Source organism: Mustela lutreola, chromosome 1, assembly GCF_030435805.1.
Source record: "Mustela lutreola isolate mMusLut2 chromosome 1, mMusLut2.pri, whole genome shotgun sequence".
NCBI lineage: Eukaryota > Metazoa > Chordata > Mammalia > Carnivora > Mustelidae > Mustela > Mustela lutreola.
In genome coordinates this window covers 238,663,971-238,686,273 of record NC_081290.1, presented here as the reverse complement: position 1 = coordinate 238,686,273, position 22,303 = coordinate 238,663,971, and the positions used below count along the sequence as shown (strand labels likewise).

Below are 22,303 nucleotides of genomic sequence, written 5' to 3'. Positions count from 1 at the left end.
TTTTTTTTTTTCTTCATAAGATGCTTATAGTCCATTGTATAAAGTTTTTCTATTTTATTTACATTACACTTTAAATTTTCCAATTTTCAAGATCTATCCACTTCTAAATATTTGGAACTCAATACACTTTATTCTTTTTTCTCATCAGAAATGGATTTCAAGTGTTTGATCCTGTGACTATAATTTACTGATTTCAGGAGTCTTTTCAATATGCAAATGATAATTAGCATGGTTAGTATAGACATTTACTCTTTTTAAAAAAATTTATTTATTTTTTTCAGCATAACAGTATTCATTGTGGACATTTACTCTTAATGGATGATACGGTCAAACGTAGAAATAAATCAAGCTGCCTTCTACTGTCTGCTAATGCCCTACTGGTCTTTACTCAAGGTGACATGAGCTGTGTCCTGTTCTCTTGGGTTCCTCAGCTCCCACAGTGTACTTCTGCTGGTTTTCAAACATCACACAAAGGCTAGTAGGTCTCCATTGAAACACTAGGGTGTCATCAAATACACGTGCTTTGAGTAGGACCATCTTCTTCCTTATGCCTTTTTCCTTCCACCGACTGTACCTTCCCCTGGTGACATGCTATGATTCGGTTATTCACACTCCCTTCACATTGAGAAGTATCAAATCCCTTACATAAATATCTCATAAACCCTTGTTATTACCTCTGCTTGCCAGTGTTGTATGTTGGCTTCACTCTTCTTTTTGGTACTCTCTTTCTTAAAGCTAGAGTGGATTTCCTCATTTTTTTATTCCATCATTCATCAAACATTGGTTTAGTATCAATTATAGGTCAGGGACTATTGTAGACATTGTGAATATAGCAATGAAGAAAACAAAATCTTGGATTCCTGGAGTTCATATTCGGTAAGGGAGTTAGACTTCATGTATCTATAATATATAAATATTATCATTAGGCAATATATACATATTTATACATGTAAAATGTAGCTTCCTCACTTAAAGGTGTCAGCTGGAGATAATAGAGGAAAAACAGAGCAAGATAGAAGAGATAGGAATTCAAGAACTGAGAAAACAGTGGAATGATATTTTATGTATTATTTCAAGCTCTCTGTGGAGTGTGAAATCAGTGTATCCCTGTGATTACTGAGCCCAGAACATTGTAGGTGCTCAAACAGTATTTATTTAATAATTAATGATTAAATCAACTTCTTTTTTTTTTTTTAAAGATTATTTATTTTTTTATTTGCCAGTGATAGAGGGAGAGAAAGCGAGCAAGCACAGGCAGACAGAGAGGCAGGCAGAGGCAGAGAGGGAAGCAGGCTCCCTGCCGAGCAAGGAGCCCGATGCGGGACTCGATCCCAGGACGCTGGGATCATGACCTGAGCCGAAGGCAGCCGCTTAACCAACTGAGCCACCCAGGCGTCCCTTAAATCAACTTCTTGATCAGAAAGGTAGTAGGAGAGGGAGAAAAGGAAGACAGATAGCAGAGACAGAGGAAATGTTTAAATCACATTTTCAGAATGATCGAAACTACATGATTCTATATTATTATGGTCACAAGGATTAGCCATTGAGAAGTGGCTCTTAAAACTTCCCATGCAGGCCAGGGCACCTGGGTGGCTCAGTTGGTTAAGTGTCCAACTCTTGATTTTGGCTCAGGTCATGATCTCAGGGTGGTGAGACTGAGCCCCGCTTGGCCTCTGGGCTCTGCACTGGGCACATAGCCCAAGATTCTCTCTTTTCCTCTCTCCCTCAGCTCCTAGCACATTTTCTCTCTCTTAAAAAATCATGCAGGTCAATCTCACTAGAATTGGCCATGACAGGCTGCAAAATCAGTAAACCTAAAGGCATTCACACAATTTACAGTTTGCCTAAGACAAGTACATCCAAGTTCAAAGCCCTCTATTCCTGCTGAGATTACAGGAATCAAGTCACACATAGGCATTTTGAACATGGTGAATATTCATAAGAAGTCAATTGTCCTATAACTTTAAATTATTAGGTGGTTTGGCAACTTGCATATCTTTTCTCATTTCACTACCTTTTAATTCTTTGATATTTGTAGTTTTAAAAATTTCTACTTACATAAAATTGAGAAAAACAGATGATATTAATAGATAGCAACGTTGTGGGAAATGGAACCTCAGTTATAAATATCGACGTTTACTTTAAGGCGGGTTTAATTTTCAAACTGTTTAATGTACACATCACAAAAACATTTTGATAATATTTTGTGCTTTTCAGACAAGACTCCAGAACCGGCATTCTTCACTTTCTCTTTTTTATTTAAAACGTTCATTATTCAGAGTGATTGGCCATTTCTAAAATCACCAAAATGAATTTAGTCAGGACGTGTTCCTCTTTACATCTTCAGCCAAGAATATTTGGGGGGAATTGCAGACGCAGACTCTCAGCTATTGGACTCTGACTTCATAATTTGTATACAATGTCCCTAAAAACAAAATGCTCTCCACCACTGAAATGAAAAGGCAAAATCAAAGCTCTGTGGCTGAATTCATCCTCCTGGGCTTTTCTAACTTTCCTGAACTCCAAGAGCAGCTCTTTGGGGTTTTCTTGGTTGTCTACCTGGTGACTCTGTTGGGAAATGTCATCATTATAGTCATCATCTCCTTGGAACAGAGCCTCCACGTGCCCATGTACCTGTTCCTCCAGAATTTGTCTGTGGTGGATGTGAGTTTCAGTGCAGTCATTATGCCTGAAATGCTGGTGGTCCTCTCCACTGAGAAAACGTCAATTTCATTTATAAGCTGTTTTGCACAGATGTATTTCATTCTTTTTTTTGGTGGTACTGAATGTTTTCTCCTGGGGGCGATGGCTTATGACCGATTTGCTGCAATCTGTCATCCTCTGAACTACCCAATGATTATGAACAAAAGGGTTTTCATGAAACTACTTATAATGTCATGGGCCTTAGGTTTCATGTTAGGTACTGTGCAGACATCATGGGTTTTCAGTTTTCCCTTCTGTGGTCCCAATGAAATCAATCATATCTCTTGTGAAACCCCAGCAGTGCTAGAACTTGCATGTGCAGATACCTTTCTGTTTGAAATCTATGCATTCACTGGCACCATTTTGATTATCATTGTTCCTTTTGTGTTGATTCTCTTGTCTTACATTCGGATTCTCTTTGCCATCCTGAAGATGCCATCAGCCACTGGGAGGCAAAAGGCCTTTTCCACCTGTGCCTCCCACCTCACGTCTGTGACCCTCTTCTATGGCACGGCCAGTATGACTTATTTACAACCGAAATCTGGCTACTCCCCAGAAACCAAGAAGCTGATGTCATTGTCTTACTCACTTCTTACACCTCTGCTGAATCCACTGATCTACAGCTTGAGAAACAGTGAGATGAAAAAAGCTTTGATGAAACTGTGGCGCAGAAAAGTGGATTCACACCCATTCTGATATTTGGTCACTGTTTGACTGAACTCTATATAAAATGGCCAAACATTCTATATTCCTATGTATGAACATGTTTAATTTGATTTTTCCACATTCAATATTAGGGATCTTCAACAGTGTACTGCTGTTATTCATTTTTTATAGAACATAGAATACAACACTTGATCCATTCCTGTACTACAACATCCAGGGCATTAGTGGACTGTGTCATTAGAAGGACGTTTCAATAAACAACTTCAACCCTCCATTATATGTACTGATATTTTATTTCTGATACATTCTTCAAAGAGATTCTGATGAGATCAAAAGTATGTGTCACATAAACATGACAGTTAACATTCTTTGAAACCCATTTCCTGTGATTGGCCAGACACAAGGACTCCATGTGGGATGTAAAAATGTAGACTCTCAACTCCCACCAAAGACTTCATGAATTCCAACTGCATATTAAAAGGATCCCAACTTTAAAGTGGGGGAAGCATTGGTGTATAGCACAGCTTATATCCTTATAATAAAGATGAGTTTGTTGTTCCGTTACTACTGCTCTGCCGTCAGATCATCAGAACTCACATTGCCCCGTATTATCCTCCTGACAGACAGCTTCCAGAAACTGTGACATATTTGTGGGATCCTCTGATCATCCATGCCTACCTGCTTTTCCCTTTGTCAGAGTAGGTCCAGGGAAACCTTTGAGAACCCTAAGTTCTAGAGAATTCTTCTAGCTTTGTCCAAATTGTCCCCCATGGAATCCCCTCTGAGTCTTCATGCATCATGTTTTGACCCTCACTGTTTTCGACAACCCTTTTCTCATACTGTAATTTTGGATAAGACATGTAGCAGTTGCTTGGTATATGAATTTGAGGTTTACATTCTCATTAGTATTGCCAATTTAGGGAAATTTCCAGGATGCTAATACCATCTCTACTCTGAATTTTATGCTGCTGCATTTCATGTTGTATTTTTAAATAGAAACATTGCCTTTAATTTTTTACAAAAGTACTTACTTTTTTAAAATTCAAAGAGTACATAGATATATAAACTAATGCAAAAGTCTCTCAAAAATACCTCAACTCTCATCCTGATTCCATTGCTAGAGCTAATCACTCTAAATTATTTATGTCCAGGCTCTTGATTTTTCCTGTGCATGTCCAAGGACTGGGCAGGTTTACATACAGTTCTTTTTATCAGAATAGGAGGAGAAGAGTTTACACCCTGTTTTCCAAGTCTTCCATTTCATGTCTTTTTTCAAGGATATCATTTTGTGTCTCTATGCAGATTATTTTGTTCTTTTCAATAAGTGCATCATATTCTAAACGAGTAAACATCACATTGTGACCAATTTCCTCAAGAGAATATTTCACTTCCAACTTTTCACTCTTATGAAACTGTTGACATGAAAATCCCTCTACACACCTCCACATGCATTTACTGTGTATCAAAGTTGAGGAAATAGAATGCCAGATCAAAGAATGTCCTACTAGATTACTAATAAATGCTAGTATCTTAGATTTTCCTGCAGTAGGGCTTAACCAACCACATCTTCCAACAGAGTATGAGTGTCCCTTTGCAAAGTTCTTGCCAGTTCTAGGTATTCTGTCCCACAATGCTTTGTTCATCTCATTTGCATGTTTAATTACTAGTAAGACACATTATTCAAAAACAAAATCAGATGCCAACCACTCTGATAATCACACTTGAAGCTCATTGTATTTCAGAGCTACTCCATGCAAACTTTAATTCACATATTTCATTATGGACTTTTTCTACCCATTGATTCAGTAATTGGACTACTGGGTATTTACTTCCACGATACAAAACACTAATTCAAAGAGATACCTGGACCCTTACATTTATTTCAGCATTATTTACAATAACCAAATTATGGAAAGAGACCAAGTGTCTATGGGTATATCAATGGATAAATAAGAAGTGGTATATACATAATGGAATATTACTTAGCCACAAAAAAGAATGTAAGCTTACCATTTGCAACAACATGGATGGAGTGAGAGGATATAATGCTAAGTCAGACAAGTCAGTCAGAGAAAAATAGATACCATATGGTTTCACTCATATATGTAGAGTATAAGAAACAAAACAAACAAACAAAGAGAAAAGGAGACAAACCAAAAACCAGACTCTCAATTCAAGAGAACAAACAGGTGGTTACTGAGGGGAGGCAGGTGGGGGTAGTGTGGGTGAACTAGGTGAAGGGGATCAAGAAGACCATGTGATAAGCACTGAGTAAATATAAAGTATTGTTGAATCACTCTATTTTACATCTGAAACTAGTGTAACACCATGTTAATTATACTGGAATTAAAATGTCAAAAAATCATAAGGAAGAGAAAAAAGAACCTTTGCATCTTTAGGTACATTGATTGTGCATGCATTGGATCTTTTTTGTTAGCTTTACAAATTTATGTTGTTTACCTTGATCATTTAAATTGAGTTCATTTTAGTGCCTTCTTAACGCAGTACATAGTGCATTAGTCTCATAAATTGTGTTCATTTTATTTCATTTTGCTTGGCTAATCTTCTCTCAACTACTATGTTTGGGCAGTGTCTATTTTGTTTTTCAGTACTTCCAAAATGGACATCATATTTGTGAATTTTTTGAAAAAATTCAACATCTTTCCTGAACACTGCCAACTAAAGTTTCAACAGTGTCTGTTGTTTTACTTTGTTTTCCCCGAGCATGTGTGATTTTTCCTTTGTGCTTGTCGTTACAGGAGCAGTAACTTCCTAAATGGTAAACATTCCTGGCAATATTCTTGCTGATAAATTTTATCCACTTTGTGGCTACACTTTCTAGTGAGTGTTTTATTCATCATTTGCTTTTCCTGTTCCACTCCTCCTTTTACCCTTTAGTTTCTGTGTGTTACACTGGTTCAGCATCTCTCTGATATCCCACAGTTGGAACACAGTGTACTCCCTCTGGACCAGCCATTTGCAAAACGTTTGTCTGGAGATGTGCCAGGCCATATTTCACAAGTTCCCAGGAATTAGCCATAGTGAACACTAGCACTCTTTCGAAACCTGTTCCTCAATTATGGGTCAGACATAAGGGCTCCATGTGGGATGTAAAAATGTAGACTTTCTGCTCCCACCCAAGACTTAATGAATTTCAGTCTGCATATTAAAAGATCCGCAGGGCCCGTGGGTGGCTCATTCTGTTAAGCCTCCAACTCCTGGTTTCTGCTCAGGCCCTCATCTCAGGGATGTGGGATGGAGCCCAGAGCCCTGGGTTGGGCTCTATGCTCAGGGTGGAGTAGCCTTCAGATTACACATACTCTCTCTCTCTCACAAATAAATAAATAAAATCTTTAAAAAAACAAAAACAAAAAATAAAATAGAAGGATCCCCAGATGACTTGGATACACTTTGAAGTTAGAGTAACATTAGTGTACAGCATGGCTCATATCTTTTTTTTTATTTTTTTATTTTTTTAAAGATTTTATTTATTTATTTGACAGAGAGAGATCACAAGTAGGCAGAGAGAGAGAGAGGAGGAAGCAGGCTCCCTGCTGAGCAGAGAGCCCGATGCGGGACTCGATCCCAGGACCCTGAGATCATGACCTGAGCCGAAGGGAGCGGCTTAACCCACTGAGCCACCTAGGCGCCCCCAGCATGGCTCATATCTTTATAAGAAAAATGTGTTTGTTGTTCCTTTACTACTCCTCTGCCAACAGATCATCGAGCTCACATTGCCCCGTATTTTCCTCCTGATAGACAGCTTCCCGAAACTGTGGCGTATTTGTGGGATCCTCTGATAATTCATGCCTACCTGCTTTTCCCTTGTGCCAGAGCAGGCCCAGGGAAGCCTTTAACAACAGCATACCCACCCAGCTCTCCCTGTTGCAAACAGCAGGATGATTGTCCTGTCCTCTTGGTGTGCTGCTCATGCTGATTCCCAGGTGTGGTTATGATGCACAGACTCATCTGGATGGAGATAAAGACACTGATTGCAGGCCCCACCTAAGGGGTCTGTTTCAGTAGGTCAGTAGTGGCCCCTGCTAAGTTGCATGTGGATTAATTCCCCAGGTGGTTCTGAAACTGTTGGTCCAGGGACTACATTTTGAGAACCCTTAGTTCTAGAGAACTCTTCTAGCTTTGTCCAAATTGCCCCCGTGGAATCATGAATCATGTTTTGACCCTCACGGTTTTTGACAACCCCTTTCACATACTGTAAATTTGGATAGGACATGTAGCAGTTGCTTGGAATATGAATTTGAGGTTTATGTTCTTATCAACATTGTTGATCTGGGTAAATTTCTAGGGTGCTAATGCCATCTCTACTCTGACATTTTTTGCTGCTGTATTTCATTTTGTATTTTTAAATAAAAACCTTGCTTTTAATATTTTACAAAAGCAATGAATTTTTAAAATTCAAAGAGTACATAGATATATAAACTAATGCAAAAGACTCTCAAAACACCTCAACTCTCATCCCAATTCCATTGCTAGAGCTAATCACTCTAAATTATTTATGTCCAGGCTCTTGATTTTTCCTGTGCATGTCCAAGGACTGGGCAGGTTTACATACAGTTCTTTTTATCAGAATAGGAGGAGAAGAGTTTAGAACCTGTTTTCCAAGTCTTCCATTTCATGTCTTTTTTCAAGAATATCATTTTGTGTCTCTATGCAGATTGTTTTGTTCTTTTCAATAAGTGCATCATATTCTAAACGGGTAAACATCACATTGTGACCAATTTACTCAAGAGAATATTTTACTTCCAACTTTTCACTATTATGAAACTGTTGATATGAATATCCTTCTACACACCTCCTCATGCATTCACTACATATCCAAGGTTAGGAAATAGAATGCCAGATCAAAGAATGTCCTACTAGATTACTAATAAATGGCAGTATCTTAGATTTTCCTGCAGTAGGGCTTAACCAACCAAATCCTCCAACAGAGTATGAGTGTCCCTTTGCAAAGTGCTTGCCAGTTCTAGGTATTCTGTCCCACAATGCTTTGTTCATCTCATTTGCATGTTTAATTACTAGTAAGACACATTATTTAAAAACAAAATCAGATGCCAACCACTCTGATAATCACACTTAGAGCTTGTTGTTTTTCAGAGCTACTCCATGCAACCTTTTTTTTTTTTCAGCATAACAGTATTCATTATTTTTTCACCACAACCAGTGCTCCATGCAATCCGTGCCCTCTATAATACCCACCACCTGGTACCCCAACCTCCCTGCCCCTTCAAAACCCTCAGATTGTTTTTCAGAGTCCATAGTCTCTCATGATTCACCTCCCCTTCCAATTTCCCCCATCTCCCTTCTCCTCTCTAACTCCCCATGTCTTCGATGCTATTTGTTATGCTCCACAAATAAGTGAAACCATATGATAATTGACTCTCTCTGCTTGACTTATTTCACTCAGCATAATCTCTTCGAGTCCCGTCCATGTTGCTACAAAAGTTGGGTATTCATCCTTTCTGATGGAGGCATAATACTCCAAAGTGTATATGGACCACATCTTCCTTATCCATTTGTCCATTGAAGGGCATCTTGGTTCTTTCCATAGTTTGGCGACCGTGGCCATTGCTGCTATAAACATTGGGGTACAGATGACCCTTCTTTTCATGACATCTGTATCTTTGGGGTAAATACCCAGTAGTGCAATTCCAGGGTCATAGGGAAGTTCTATTTTTAATTTCTTGAGGAATCTCCACACTCTTCTCCAAAGAGGCTGCACCAACTTGCATTCCCACCAACAGTGTAGGAGGGTTCCCCTTTCTCCACATCCCCTCCAACACATGTTGTTTCCTGTCTTGTTAATTTTGGCCATTCTAACTGGTGTAAGGTAATATCTCAATGTGGTTTTAATTTGAATCTCCCTGATGGCTAGTGATGATGAACATTTTTTCATGTGTCTGATAGCCATTCGTATGTCTTGATTGGAGAAGTGTCTGTTCATATCCATGCAACCTTTAATTCATATACTTCATAATGGACTTTTCCATAGGATAGACTTTAGACAGCTTTTTTTTTTAAAAGATATATGCTCAGAAGTCCTTGATTCTTTTGATTCTTAGATATTTTTAAATTTACATTTTCTAATATTTTTGCTTGTGCATAAACAATAATTTTGCAATGGTGATCTTGTCCTTTTTGATTAGATTTACTAGTAACTTGATACTTCAGAAATTTTTAGATTCAGTTTTATATCATTTGCTGCTGGTCTTTAGATATAAAATTTACTTTGGTTATTGATTCCTTATCTAGAACACTTGTCAAACTCTGTTGTTAATATATTTTTTCCCTATTAAAAGCCATTTTTGCTATAGTTTGTGGATACCCATCATCAGACTGAGGGACTTCTCCCACATTCCTAGTTTACCAAGAGTTTTTGTCAGGGATGGATGTTCAGATTTGCAAGATCTTTTCTGCATCAATTGTAACAATTAGGAGATTTTTCTCCTTCTATCCATAATGTGGTGAATTTGCTGATTGGTTTTCTTATACTTAACCAACTTTGCATTCCTGGGGTTAAGCAAACTTGGTCATGATGTATTACCATTTTATATGTATTCCATCACTTAATTCACTGATGTCTCACTTAGGATTTCTGTACCCATGTTCACGAAGATTAGCCTGTGATTTTCCACTCATGTAATTGTCCTTGCTCTGTTTTGATATTACAGTTATGTGGACCCCCCCAAAAGCTGGGAACTGTACCCTATTTTTAATTTTCTGATAGATTTATGAAAGATTGAATTTATTTCTTCTGTAAATGTTTGGCAACAAGTACTAACAAATCTATTAAGCATGGAGTTTACCTTTTTTTTTTTTTTTTAAAGATTTTATTTATTTATTTGACAGGGAGAGATCACAAGTAGGCAGAGAGGCAGGCAGAGAGAGGAGGAAGCAGAACCCTGAGATCATGACTTGAGCCGAAGGCAGCGGCTTAACCCACTGAGCCACCCAGGCACCCGGAGTTTACATTTTTTTTATCTTTTATAAACATATATTTTTATCCCCAGGGGTACAGGTCTGTGAACGGGGTTTACATTTTTAACCTGTAAAGGTTTAATTACCCATTTGATATCTTGAGTGGTTTTGGGTCTATAGGTTTTCTATTCTTGTCTCAATTTGGATAAGCTCTATATTTCTAAGAGGTCATATGATCTAAATTTCATATTTATTGTGCAACATATTGTCTGCATGTTCGATGGTGATATCCTGTTTTAAAATGCCTGATAATGGTTATATTTCATTTTATCTTTTTTTTAAAAAAAGATTTAATTTATTTATTTGACAGAGACAGAGAGAGAGTACAAACAAGTGAGTGGCTGACAGAGGGAGAAGCAGGCTCTCAGCTGAGCAGGGAGCCTGACATGGGACTTGATCCCACGTCCCTGAGGTCATGACATGAGCCAAAGGCTGATACTTAACCGATTGAGCCATCCAGGCACCCCATGTTTGGCTCTTTTGAACTATATATATATAGTTCACTATATAGTTCACTTTCCATTTCATTAAGAGATACTTCTTCACTAATAATCTTCCAGGTCTATGTCCTATGTTTTTTTACTTTTATGAAACATCTGGAAGTGCTCACTAGGCTCACTGTTCTTCATGCTGACTTTAGGGCAATAGAGGTATTCTGTGCCTCATTCTTGCTTTGCATACTCTCTAATTTTCTTGCCTCCTCTTTCTTTCTCACATGTTATGTAGACAAGTATTTCTCAGGTTCAAACATGTGGTTATTTCACAGTTATATTCAATTATAGAGTCTCAACAGAAGGTACTGTGATAGCACAAACTGCCATGGAAGGTGAATCCTTTAATGGTTGTTGATCATTGCTTTGTGGCCAAGGGTCCTATCAGGTTCATGAATACTGCATGTGACTGGAAACAATATGCTTTCTTCCCAGGGCTTGATACACTGTTCTCTACATGTGCACTAGGCTAAGGTGTGGTGTGAGTATTTTCTTACAAGTTAGTTATTTCTTGTAAAGATTATGCAAAGAAGCATGTTGGGTTCTCTGGCTATGACTGACAGTCCTTTAGGTTTCCTTGTGATTCTGTTGATATTTGCTTAATATTGTTGCTATCATATTATTGCTTACTTGCAGGTTTCTAATTGTTATATCTTCTTGGAAACAGTTGCACCTTTGCTCGTTACAAAGTGACTCTCCTTATCCCTAGTAAGTTTCTTCCTCTGAAGTCAGCTTCTTCTGATAATAATATAGTTGAATAAATTTCCCTTAATTAGCATCTTGGGCTATCTTTCTCCACCTTTTTATTTTTAACCTTCCCATGTCCTTCTTTAGATGCATCTCTGCTGAGGAATGCTGTGGAGAAAAATAAGTCAGGAGAGTAGAGTAGAGTTGGGGTTGGAGTTGATTTCACGAGCATTGACTTGGGAGGAGCTCCCAGGAGATATCCCTGGGACCAAGGGACATAAGTGAGTTAGCATTTTGGAGAGTAATAGTCTATGTTCAGGGAAAAGCATGGAGAATGCTCTGAGAGGGGAACACAGCTGTCAGATTCGAGAACTAGTAAGGAGGCCAGCATGGCTGGATGAGAAGGGACAACAGGATGTAGTGAGCTCAGAGAGTAACAGGGAAATAGATCTTTAATATATGAATTTGGCTTCTCACCAGAAGGGATAGTGTGCTATTGGAGGGTTTTGAGCACAGGCGAGGAAGGAAGAAGGGAGAAACTGAGAGACCATGGCAATTATCCAGTTGAGAGACAATAGTAGCTTGGACCAGGGTGATAGGCCAAGTAAAGGTAGAATGTTCAGTTTTTGGACACACTATCACATGAAAATGCAATAACTTCATTTGAAACTGTTATTTTAGTAGTCTGAATTTCATTTCTAACTTCCTGTTAGCTAGAGATACCTTCAGAGTGTTTTGAAATTTCCAAGACTCCAGTTTTCTTTTTTGCATTTGGCTGTGGTTCTGTTGTTTTATTTCACAGTATGTTATGTGTATTAACCCCAAATATTTGAATTTGTTGCTATATCCTTCTTACAATTATATCATGACGTTTTCCCATATTTTATCCCATAAATATTTTGAAAGGAAAACATAAACTTAGCAGCATAAAGTGTCCACTCTCATATTTACTGTTATTATAATCTGTTAGAGCAATATTTTATTATGATAACCTCATTTCAATATCTTTTTGGTCTATTTTATCTATCAATCATTGAGGGAGGTGTTTTTTTTTAAATTTTTATAAACATATAATGTATTTTTAGCCCCAGGGGTACAGGTCTGTGAATCGCCAGGTTTACACACTTCACAGCACTCACCATAGCACATCATACCCTCTACAATGTCCATAACCCCAACACCCTCTCCTGACCCCCCTCCCCCCAGCAACCCTCAGTTTGTTCTGTGAGATTAAAAGTCTCTGATGGTTTGTCTCCCTCCTGATCCCATCTTGTTTCATTTATTCTTTTCCTACCCCCCAAGCCCCCCACGTTGCATCTCCATTTCCTCACATCAGGGAGATCATATGATAGTTGTCTTTCTCCGACTGACTTATTTCACTAAGCATGATACCCTCTAGTTCCATTCACATTGTCGCGAATGGCAAGATTTCATTTCTTTGGATGGCTACGTAGTATTCCATTGTATATATATACCACATTTTTAAAATTTTTATTTTAATTTTTTATTTTTTATAAACATATATTTTTATCCCCAGGGGTACAGGTCTGTGAATCGCCAGGTTTACACATGTCACAGCACTCACCAAAGTACATACCCTCCCCAATGTTTATAACCCCATCCCCCTTCTCCCAACCCTCCTCCCGCCAGCAACCCTCAGTTTGTTTTGTGAGATTAAGAGTCACTTATGATTTGTCTCCCTCCCAATCCCATCTTGTTTCATTGATTCTTCTCCTACCCACTTAAGCCCCCATGTTGCATCACCACTTCCTTATATCAGGGAGATCATATGATAGTTGTCTTTCTCCGCTTGACTTATTTCGCTAAGCATGATATGCTCTAGTTCCATCCATGTTGTCGCAAATGGCAAGATTTCATTTCTTTTGATGGCTAAATAGTATTTCATTGTGTATATACCACATCTTCTTGATCCATTCATCTGTTGATGGACATCTAGGTTCTTTCCATAGTTTGGCTATTGTGGACATTGCTGCTATAAAAATTCGGGTGCACGTGCCCCTTTGGATCACTACGTTTGTATCTTAAGGGTAAATACCCAGTAGTGCAATTGCTGGGTCATAGGGCATTTCTATTTTCAACATTTTGAGGAACCTCCATGCTGTTTTCCAGAGTGGTTGCACCAGCTTGCATTCCCACCAACAGTGTAGGAGGGTTTCCCTTTCTCCGCATCCTCGCCAGCATCTGTCATTTCCTGACTTGTTGATTTTAGCCATACTGACTGGTGTGAGGTGATACCTCATTGTGGTGTTGATTTGTATTTCCCTGATCCCGAGTGATATGGAGCACTTTTTCATGTGTCTGTTGGCCATCTGGATGTCTTCTTTGAAGAAATGTCTGTTCATGTCCTCTGCCCATTTCTTGATTGGATTATTTGTTCTTTGGGTGTTGAGTTTGCTAAGTTCTTTATAGATTTTGGACACTAGTCCTTTATCTGATATGTCGTTTGCAAATATCTTCTCCCATTCTGTCAGTTGTCTTTTGATTTTGTTAACTGTTTCCTTTGTAGGGCAAAAGCTTTTGATCTTGATGAAATCCCAATAGTTCATTTTTGCCCTTGCTTCCCTTGCCTTTGGCGATGTTCCTAGGAAGATGTTGCTGTGGCTGAGGTCGAAGAGGTTGCTGCCTGTGTTCTCCTCAAGGGTTTTGATGGATTCCTTTCACACATTGATGTCCTTCATCCATTTTGAGTCTATTTTTGTGTGTGGTGTAAGGAAATGGTCCAATTTCATTTTTCTGCATGTGGCTGTCCAATTTTCCCAGCACCATTTATTGAAGAGGCTGTCTTTTTTCCATTGGACATTCTTTCCTGCTTTGTCGAAGATTAGTTGACCATAGAGTTGAGGGTCTATTTCTGGGCCCTTTATTCTGTTCCATTGATCTATGTGTCTGCTTTTGTGCCAGTACCATGCTGTCTTGATGATGACAGCTTTGTAATAGAGCTTGAAGTCCGGAATTGTGATGCCACCAACTTTGGCCTTCTTTTTCAATATCCCTTTGGCTATTTGAGGTCTTTTCTGGTTCCATATAAATTTTAGAATTATTTGTTCCATTTTTTTGAAAAAGATGGATGGTACTTTGATAGGAATTGCATTAAATGTGTAGATTGCTTTAGGTAGCATAGATGTTTTCACAATATTTATTCTTCCAATCCAGGAGCATGGAACATTTTCCCATTTCTTTGTGTCTTCCTCAGTTTCTTTCATGAATACTTTATAGTTTTCTGAGTATAGATTCTGTGCCTCTTTGGTTAGGTTTATTCCTAGGTATCTTATGGTTTGGGGTGCAATTGTAAATGGGATTGACTCCTTAATTTCTCTTTCTTCTGTCTTGTTGTTGGTGTAGAGAAATGCAACTGATTTCTGTGCATTGATTTTATATCCTAACACTTTACTGAATTCCTGTACAAGTTCTAGCAGTTTTGGAGTGGAGGTTTGGGGTTTTCCACATATAGTATCATATCATCTGCGAAGAGTGATAATTTGACTTCTTCTTTGCCGATTTGGATGCCTTTAATTTCCTTTTGTTGTCTGATTGCTGAGGCTAGGACTTCCAGTACTATGTTGAATAGCAGTGGTAATAATGGACATCCCTGCCGTGTTCCTGACCTTAGCGGAAAAGCTTTTAGTTTTTCTCCATTGAGAATGATATTTGCAGTGGGTTTTTCATAGATGGCTTTGATGATATTGAGGTATGTGCCCTCTATCCCTACACTTTGAAGAGTTTTGATCAGGAAGGGATGCTGTACTTTGTCAAATGCTTTTTCAGCATCTATTGAGAGTATCATATGGTTCTTGTTCTTTCTTTTATTGATGTGTTGTATCACATTGACTGATTTGCGGATGTTGAACCAACCTTGCAGCCCTGGAATAAATCCCACTTGGTCGTGGAGAATAATCCTTTTAATGTACTGTTGAATCCTATTGGCTAGTATTTTGTTGAGTATTTTCGCATCTGTGTTCATCACGGATATTGGTCTATAGCTCTCTTTTTTGATGGGATATTTGTCTGGTTTTGGGATCAAGGTGATGCTGGCCTCATAAAATGAGTTTGGAAGTTTTCCTTCCATTTCTATTTTTTGGAACAGTTTCAGGAGAATAGGAATTAGTTCTTTAAATGTTTGGTAGAATTCCCCCGGGAAGCCGTCTGGCCTTGGGCTTTTGTTTGTTTGGAGATTTTTAATGACTGTTTCAATCTCCTTACTGGTTATGGGTCTGTTCAGGCTTTCTATTTCTTCCTGGTTCAGCTGTGGTAGTTTATATGTTTCTAGGAATGCATCCATTTCTTCCAGATTGTCAAATTTGTTGCCGTAGAGTTGCTCATAGTATGTTCTTATAATAGTTTGTATTTCTTTGGTGTTAGTTGTGATCTCTCCTCTTTCATTCATGATTTTATTTATTTGGGTTCTTTCTCTTTTCTTTTTGATAAGTCTGGCCAGGGACTTATCAATTTTATTAATTCTTTCAAAGAACCAGCTCCTAGTTTCGTTGATTTGCTCTATTGTTTTTTTGGTTTCTATTTCATTGATTTCTGCTCTGATCTTTATGATTTCTCTTCTCCGGCTGGGCTTAGGGTTTCTTTCTTGTTCTTTCTCCAGCTCCTTTAGGTGTAGGGTTAGGTGGTGTACCTGAGACCTTTCTTGTTTCTTGAGAAAGGCTTGTATTGCTATATATTTTCCTCTCAGGACTGCCTTTGTTGTGCCCCACAGATTTTGAACCATTGTATTTTCATTATCATTTGTTTCCATGATTTTTTTTTCAATTCTTCTTTAATTTCCCGGTTGACCCATTCATTCTTTAGAAGGATGCTGTTTAGTCTCCATGTCTTTGGGTTCTTTCCAAACTTCCTCTTGTGGTTGAGTTCTAGCTTCAGAGCATTGTGGTCTGAAAATATGCAGGGAATGATCCCAATCTTTTGATACCGGCTGAGTACTGATTTAGGACCAAGGATGTGATCTATTCTGGAGAATGTTCCATGTGCACTAGAGAAGAATGTGTATTCTGTTGCTTTGGGATGAAATGTTCTGAATATATCTGTGATGTCCATCTGGTCCAGTGTGTCATTTAAGGCCTTTATTTCCTTGCTGATCTTTTGCTTGGATGATCTGTCCATTTCAGTGAGGGGAGTGTTAAAGTCCCCTACTAGTATTGTATTATTGTTGATGTGTTTCTTTGATTTTGTTATTAATTGGTTTATATAGTTGGCTGCTCCCAAGTTGGGGGCATAGATATTTAAAATTGTTAAATCTTCTTGTTGGACAGACCCTTTGAGTATGATATAGTGTCCTTCCTCATCTCTTATTATAGTCTTTGGCTTAAAATCTAATTGATCTGATATAAGGATTGCCACTCCTGCTTTCTTCTGATGTCCATTAGCATGGTAAGTTCTTTTCCAACCCCTCACTTTAAATCTGGAGGTGTCTTCGGGCTTAAAATGAGTTTCTTGGAGGCAAAATATAGATGGGTTTTGTTTTTTTATCCATTCTGATACCCTGTGTCTTTTGATTGGGGCATTTAGCCCATTAACATTCAGTGTAACTATTGAGAGATATGAATTTAGTGCCATTGTATTGCCTGTAAGGTGACTGTTACTGTATATGGTCTCTGTTCCTTACTGATCTACCACTTGTAGGCTCTCTCTTTGCTTAGAGGACCCCTTTCAATATTTCCTGTAGAGCTGGTTTGGTGTTTGCAAATTCTTTCAGTTTTTGTTTGTCCTGGAAGCTTTTAATCTCTCCTTCTATTTTCAATGATAGCCTAGCTGGATATAGTATTCTTGGCTGCATGTTTTTCTCATTTAGTGCTCTGAAAATATCATGCCAGCTCTTTCTGACCTGCCAGGTCTCTGTGGATAAGTCAGCTGCCAATCTAATATTTTTACCATTGTATGTTACAGACTTCTTTTCCCAGGCTGCTTTCAGGATTTTCTCTTTGTCACTGAGACTTGTAAATTTTACTATTAGGTGATGGGGTGTGGGCCTATTCTTATTGATTTTGAGGGGCATTCTGTGAACCTCCTGAATTTTGATGCTCGTTCCCTTTGCCATATTGGGGAAATTCTCCCCAATAATTCTCTCCAGTATACCTTCTGCTCCCCTCTCTCTTTCTTCTTCTTCTGGAATCCCAATTATTCTAATGTTGTTTCCTCTTATGGTGTCACTTATCTCTCGAATTCTCCCCTCGTGGTCCAGTAGCTGTTTGTCCCTCTTTTGCTCAGCTTCTTTATTCTCTGTCATTTGGTCTTCTATATCACTAATTCTTTCTTCTGCCTCATTTATCCTAGCAGTGAGAGCCTCCATTTTTTATTGCACCTCATTAATAGCTTTTTTGATTTCAACTTGGTTAGATTTTAGTTCTTTTATTTCTCCAGAAAGGGCTTTTATATCTCCCAAGAGGTTTTCTCTAATATCTTCCATGCCTTTTTCAAGTCTGGCTAGAACCTTGAGAATTGTCATTCTGAGCTCTAGATCTGACATATTACCAATGTCTGTATTGATTGATCCCTAGCCTTTGGTACTGCCTCTTGTTCTTTTTTTTGTGGTGAATTTTTCTGCCTTGTCATTTTGTCCAGATAAGAGTATATGAAGGAGCAAGTAAAATACTAAAAGGGTGGCAACAACCCCAGGAAAATAAGCTTTGACCAAATCAGAAGAGATTTCCAAATCTTGAGGGTGGAGAAAGGGGATAAAAAGAGGTTCAAAAAGAAAGAAAGAAAAAAAAGAAAAAAAAAGAAAGAAAAGAGAAGAATTTAAAAAAAGAAAACAAATAAAGAAAAATATAAAAAAGAATATATATATATTAGATAAACTAGTTAAAAACACTAAAAAAGAAAAGGGTAAAAGTAAAAAAATTTTAGCAGAAGAGAAAAAAAATGAAAAAGAAAAAAATTAAATTAACTGCAAGACTAAAAAAATCACAGGAAGAAAGCCATGAGTTCCGTGCTTTGCTTTCTCCTCCTCTGGAATTCTGCTGCTCTCCTTGGTATTGAAACCGCACTCCTTGGTAGGTGAACTTGGTCTTGGCTGGGTTTCTCGGCGAGGGGCCTGGTGTAGTGATTCTCAAGTGTCTTTGCCCCAGGCAGAATTGCACCACCCTTACCAGGGGCTGAGTAATTCCCTCGGGTTTGCTTTCAGGAGCTTTTGTTCCCTGAGCGCTTTCTGTAGAGTTCCGGAGTATGGGAATACAAATGGCGGCCTCCTGGTCTCTGGCCCGGAGGAGCCGAGAGCCCGGGGCCCCACTCCTCAGTGTGCCCTCAGAGAACAGCGTCCAGTTACACCCGTCTGCCTGACCTCTGGCCGCGCTCCGAGCTCACTGAGCCTGCGACCGGTTCAAAGTAAGGCCGAGCTGTGATCTTACTGTTGGCTCTGTCTCTGTAGCCAGTTTTCCCGTTCTAATACCCACAAGCTCTGCGACACTCACACACCCCCGATCCTTCTGTGACCCTGCAGGACCTGAGGCCACGCTGCCCCCGTGTGGGCTTTGCCCCAGTTTAGCCTCTGGAGCGATGTCCCTCAGCGGAACAGACTTTTAAAAGTCCTGATTTTGTGCTCCGTTTCTCCGCCGCTTGCTGGGAGGCGGCCCCTCCCCCTGGGGTCTATCTTCCCGTCACTTTGGATTCACTTCTCCTCCAGTGCTACCTTTCAGAAAGTGGCTGTTTTTCTGTTTCCAGAATTGCTGTTGTTCTCTTCGATCTGGCGATGGATTTGCAGGTGTTTGCAATCCTTAGATAAGCTATCTGGCTGATCTCCTGCTAGCTGAAGTAGTCTCAGCCAGCTACTTCTCCGCCATCTTGACTCCTCCCCATACCACATCTTTTTTATCCATTCACCTGTTAATGGACATCTAGGTTCTTTCCATCGTTTGGCTATTGTGGACATTGCTGCTATAAACATTTGGGTGCACGTGCCCCTTCGGATCACTATGTTTGTATTTAGGGTAAATACCCAGTAGTGCAATTGCTGCGTCATAGGGTAGCTCTATTTTCAACTTTTTGAGGAACCTCCATGCTGTTTTCCAGAGTGGCTGCACCAGCTTGCATTCCCACCAACAGTGTAGGAGGGTTCTGAGGGAGGTGTTTTAATATTTCCACATTTTGATCTTTCTTTAATCTACTTAGTACTATTGGCTATGACATTATAGTTTTATATTAATACAATTTCCTTTTTATCCTGCTTGCATGTATCTGATTTTTTTCCCACACACTTTCATTCAAGCCTAACATACATATATGAAGTGCACAGATCCTGACCCTACATCTTGATGAACACTCATAACATGTACATCACCTGTGTTACCATCACTGACACAAGAAACTGACCATATATGACAGAAACTCCCATGGGAACTATGGGGCATGAATCATAGAGAATACATATGAGGCAGCATTCCCCTGCCTGGTGCATGGGACTGTTTCACAATGGGGTGTAATTCCACCATGGTGAATGACATGGGAGGGATTCCTGGGTTGGAATGTGGAAGTGAAAATCCCTTTACCTCAGGATAATGGCTCTATTTCCCACTGGACACAGAGTAGAGAAATGAATCCCTAAGTGTTGTTGTCAGCCTTATTGCTATGGGGGGAGGTGAGCTTCCTTGAGAATGGAACCTGCTTTAGGAAAGTGCAGCGAGAAGTAGACAAAGGTAACCTGCATTCAGTCACAATGTCCAGTTCAGCACAAAGCCAGATCTGCAGAGTGATTCAGCTCTTCACTCTGTGGGGACTGAGCCAAATGGTCTCCTTGATTGTCCACCCAGTGTTGACAGATCTCTGAATCTCTTGATTTTCCTATATATTCAATGAGATTCATCACATTATGTTTATTTTATGGAGAAAGTTATAGAAGCAGTAAACGTTAAATGATTTGCTCAAATCTCACAACTAGTCCAGATCTTTGGAGTCATAGTTTGAAAACTCTTTCAATACAATCAATTTTAATGATATTTTTCTCATAAATTTTCAGTGGCTCTATATTTCTTCTACAAATGATTGGAAGTTCTTGGATGGTGGGAGTAAGCATTCAGTTGTCTCCAACTAGGCTTCAATCTACTTGCCTTAGCTGGTTTCCCACCATTGCCCAAACTGTGCATTCCACCCAATCATCCTCTACCTGTAGCTCACCTGCCTTCCCTCACACTCTCACACCACTGATCTCTTCTTTCCCGGTTTACAACTGTTAGTCAGCCTCTGTGTTCACCTCCTACTGGAGATGTCATGGTGAACTGAGTCTCATGTGTGAAGAGATACTTATCCCCATTAAGAATATGAAGGAGTGATGCTCCAGGGGTGTGCTCTTGAGGGTTCTCCTGGGGGGGCCAAGGTCAAGCCTCTTTAGTCATCATGCAAAAATAGGAGAAGGTGTTTATGACATGATTCCACATTCTCCAGGGAGGGATTCTCCAGGGCATATGATTCATTGTCATATAATGTTCTAGAATCAGTGCCCTGAAGCACTGAATTATATGTATGAGCAGGTGGCTTTTGAGTAGAGGTAAAACTTCTGATACAGTACCGAGAAATTTCAAGAGACAGAGTCAATAGGTAAGAAAGGGAGGATTCTGCTGTGTGTGTGTGTGTGTGTGTGTGTGTGTGTGTGTGTGTGTGTGTTTTCCATTTATATTTCCTCTCCAACTGTGGAGATGCTGTTGAAGTGATGTGTCCATGCTCAGGAATCACTGGACATAGCTGACACATTGCCATAAGTAGACTCCTTGGTTTTGATGCTGGTGAATTTTCTTTTCTCTTTTTTTCAGAGGTAAGTACTCTGTACATATTTTTTTTAAAAGATTTTATTTATTTATTTGACAGACAGAGATCACAAGTAGGCCTAGAGCCAGTCAGAGAGAGAGAGGGGGAAGCAGGCTTCCCGCTGAGCAGAGAGCCTGATGCGGCGCTTGATCCCAGGACCCCGAGACCATCACCTGAGCTGAAGGCAGATGCTTAACCCACTGAGCCACCCAGGTGCCCCAGTACTGTGCACATATTAATCATCAAGTCTGAATGTTGCAGCTGGAAGGGAACTTGGTATAAGTGCCTCTCCCACCTCCTCATCTGGAAAGATGAAACCTACTTAGGGAGTGCTCTGTCTAAATCTTTCTGTTCAGGAGTTCTGCAAGACAGCATTGGGGTCTCTAAGTTCCAGAGAAAAGGTGCAGCTAGGGCAGTCAGTGGCTTGTTACCAGTCATGAATGGGTTTTTTTCCCCCCTCTATAAGATGCTTATAGTACATTCTATAAAGTTTTTCTATTTTATTTACATTACACTTTAAATTTTCCAATTTTCAAGATCTATCCGCTCCCTAACATTTGAAACTAAATACACTTTATTCTTTTTTCTCATCAGAAATGGATTTTAAGTGTTTGATCCTGTGACTATAATTTACTGATTTCAGGAGACTTTTCAATACACAAATGATAATTAGCGTGGTTAGTATGGACATTTACTCTTTTTTTTTAAAGTTATTTATTTATTTATTTATTTATTTGAGAGAGAGAGCTTGAAAGGGAGAAGCAGACTCCCCATGGAGCTGGAAGCCCGATGTGGGACTCGATCCCTGGACACTGGGATCATGACCTGAGCCAAAGGCAGTCGCTTAACCAACTGAGCTACCCAGGTGCTCTGGACATTTATTCTGAATGGATGATACAGTCAAACTTAGAAATAAATCAAGCTGCCTTCTATTGTCTGCTAATGTCCTACTGGTCTTTACTCAAGGTGACATGAGCTGTGTCCTGTTCTCTTGGGTT

At 39.3% G+C, this 22,303-nt stretch overlaps 1 protein-coding gene across 1 annotated transcript; it reads left to right on the top strand.

The window, feature by feature from the left end:
* The first annotated feature begins 2,454 nt into the window (after positions 1-2,454).
* On the top strand, positions 2,455-3,399 carry LOC131821947 (olfactory receptor 10A6). The gene has a single exon (XM_059158323.1). The coding sequence runs from the start codon at positions 2,455-2,457 to the stop codon at positions 3,397-3,399; it is 945 nt and encodes a 314-aa protein (XP_059014306.1).
* The last annotated feature ends 18,904 nt before the right edge of the window (positions 3,400-22,303 follow it).

What these genes read in the sequence shown, in the direction of transcription:
- LOC131821947 (XM_059158323.1), top strand. Translation starts at nt 2,455, where the DNA reads ATGAAAAGGCAAAATCAAAGCTCTGTGGCTGAATTCATCCTCCTGGGC.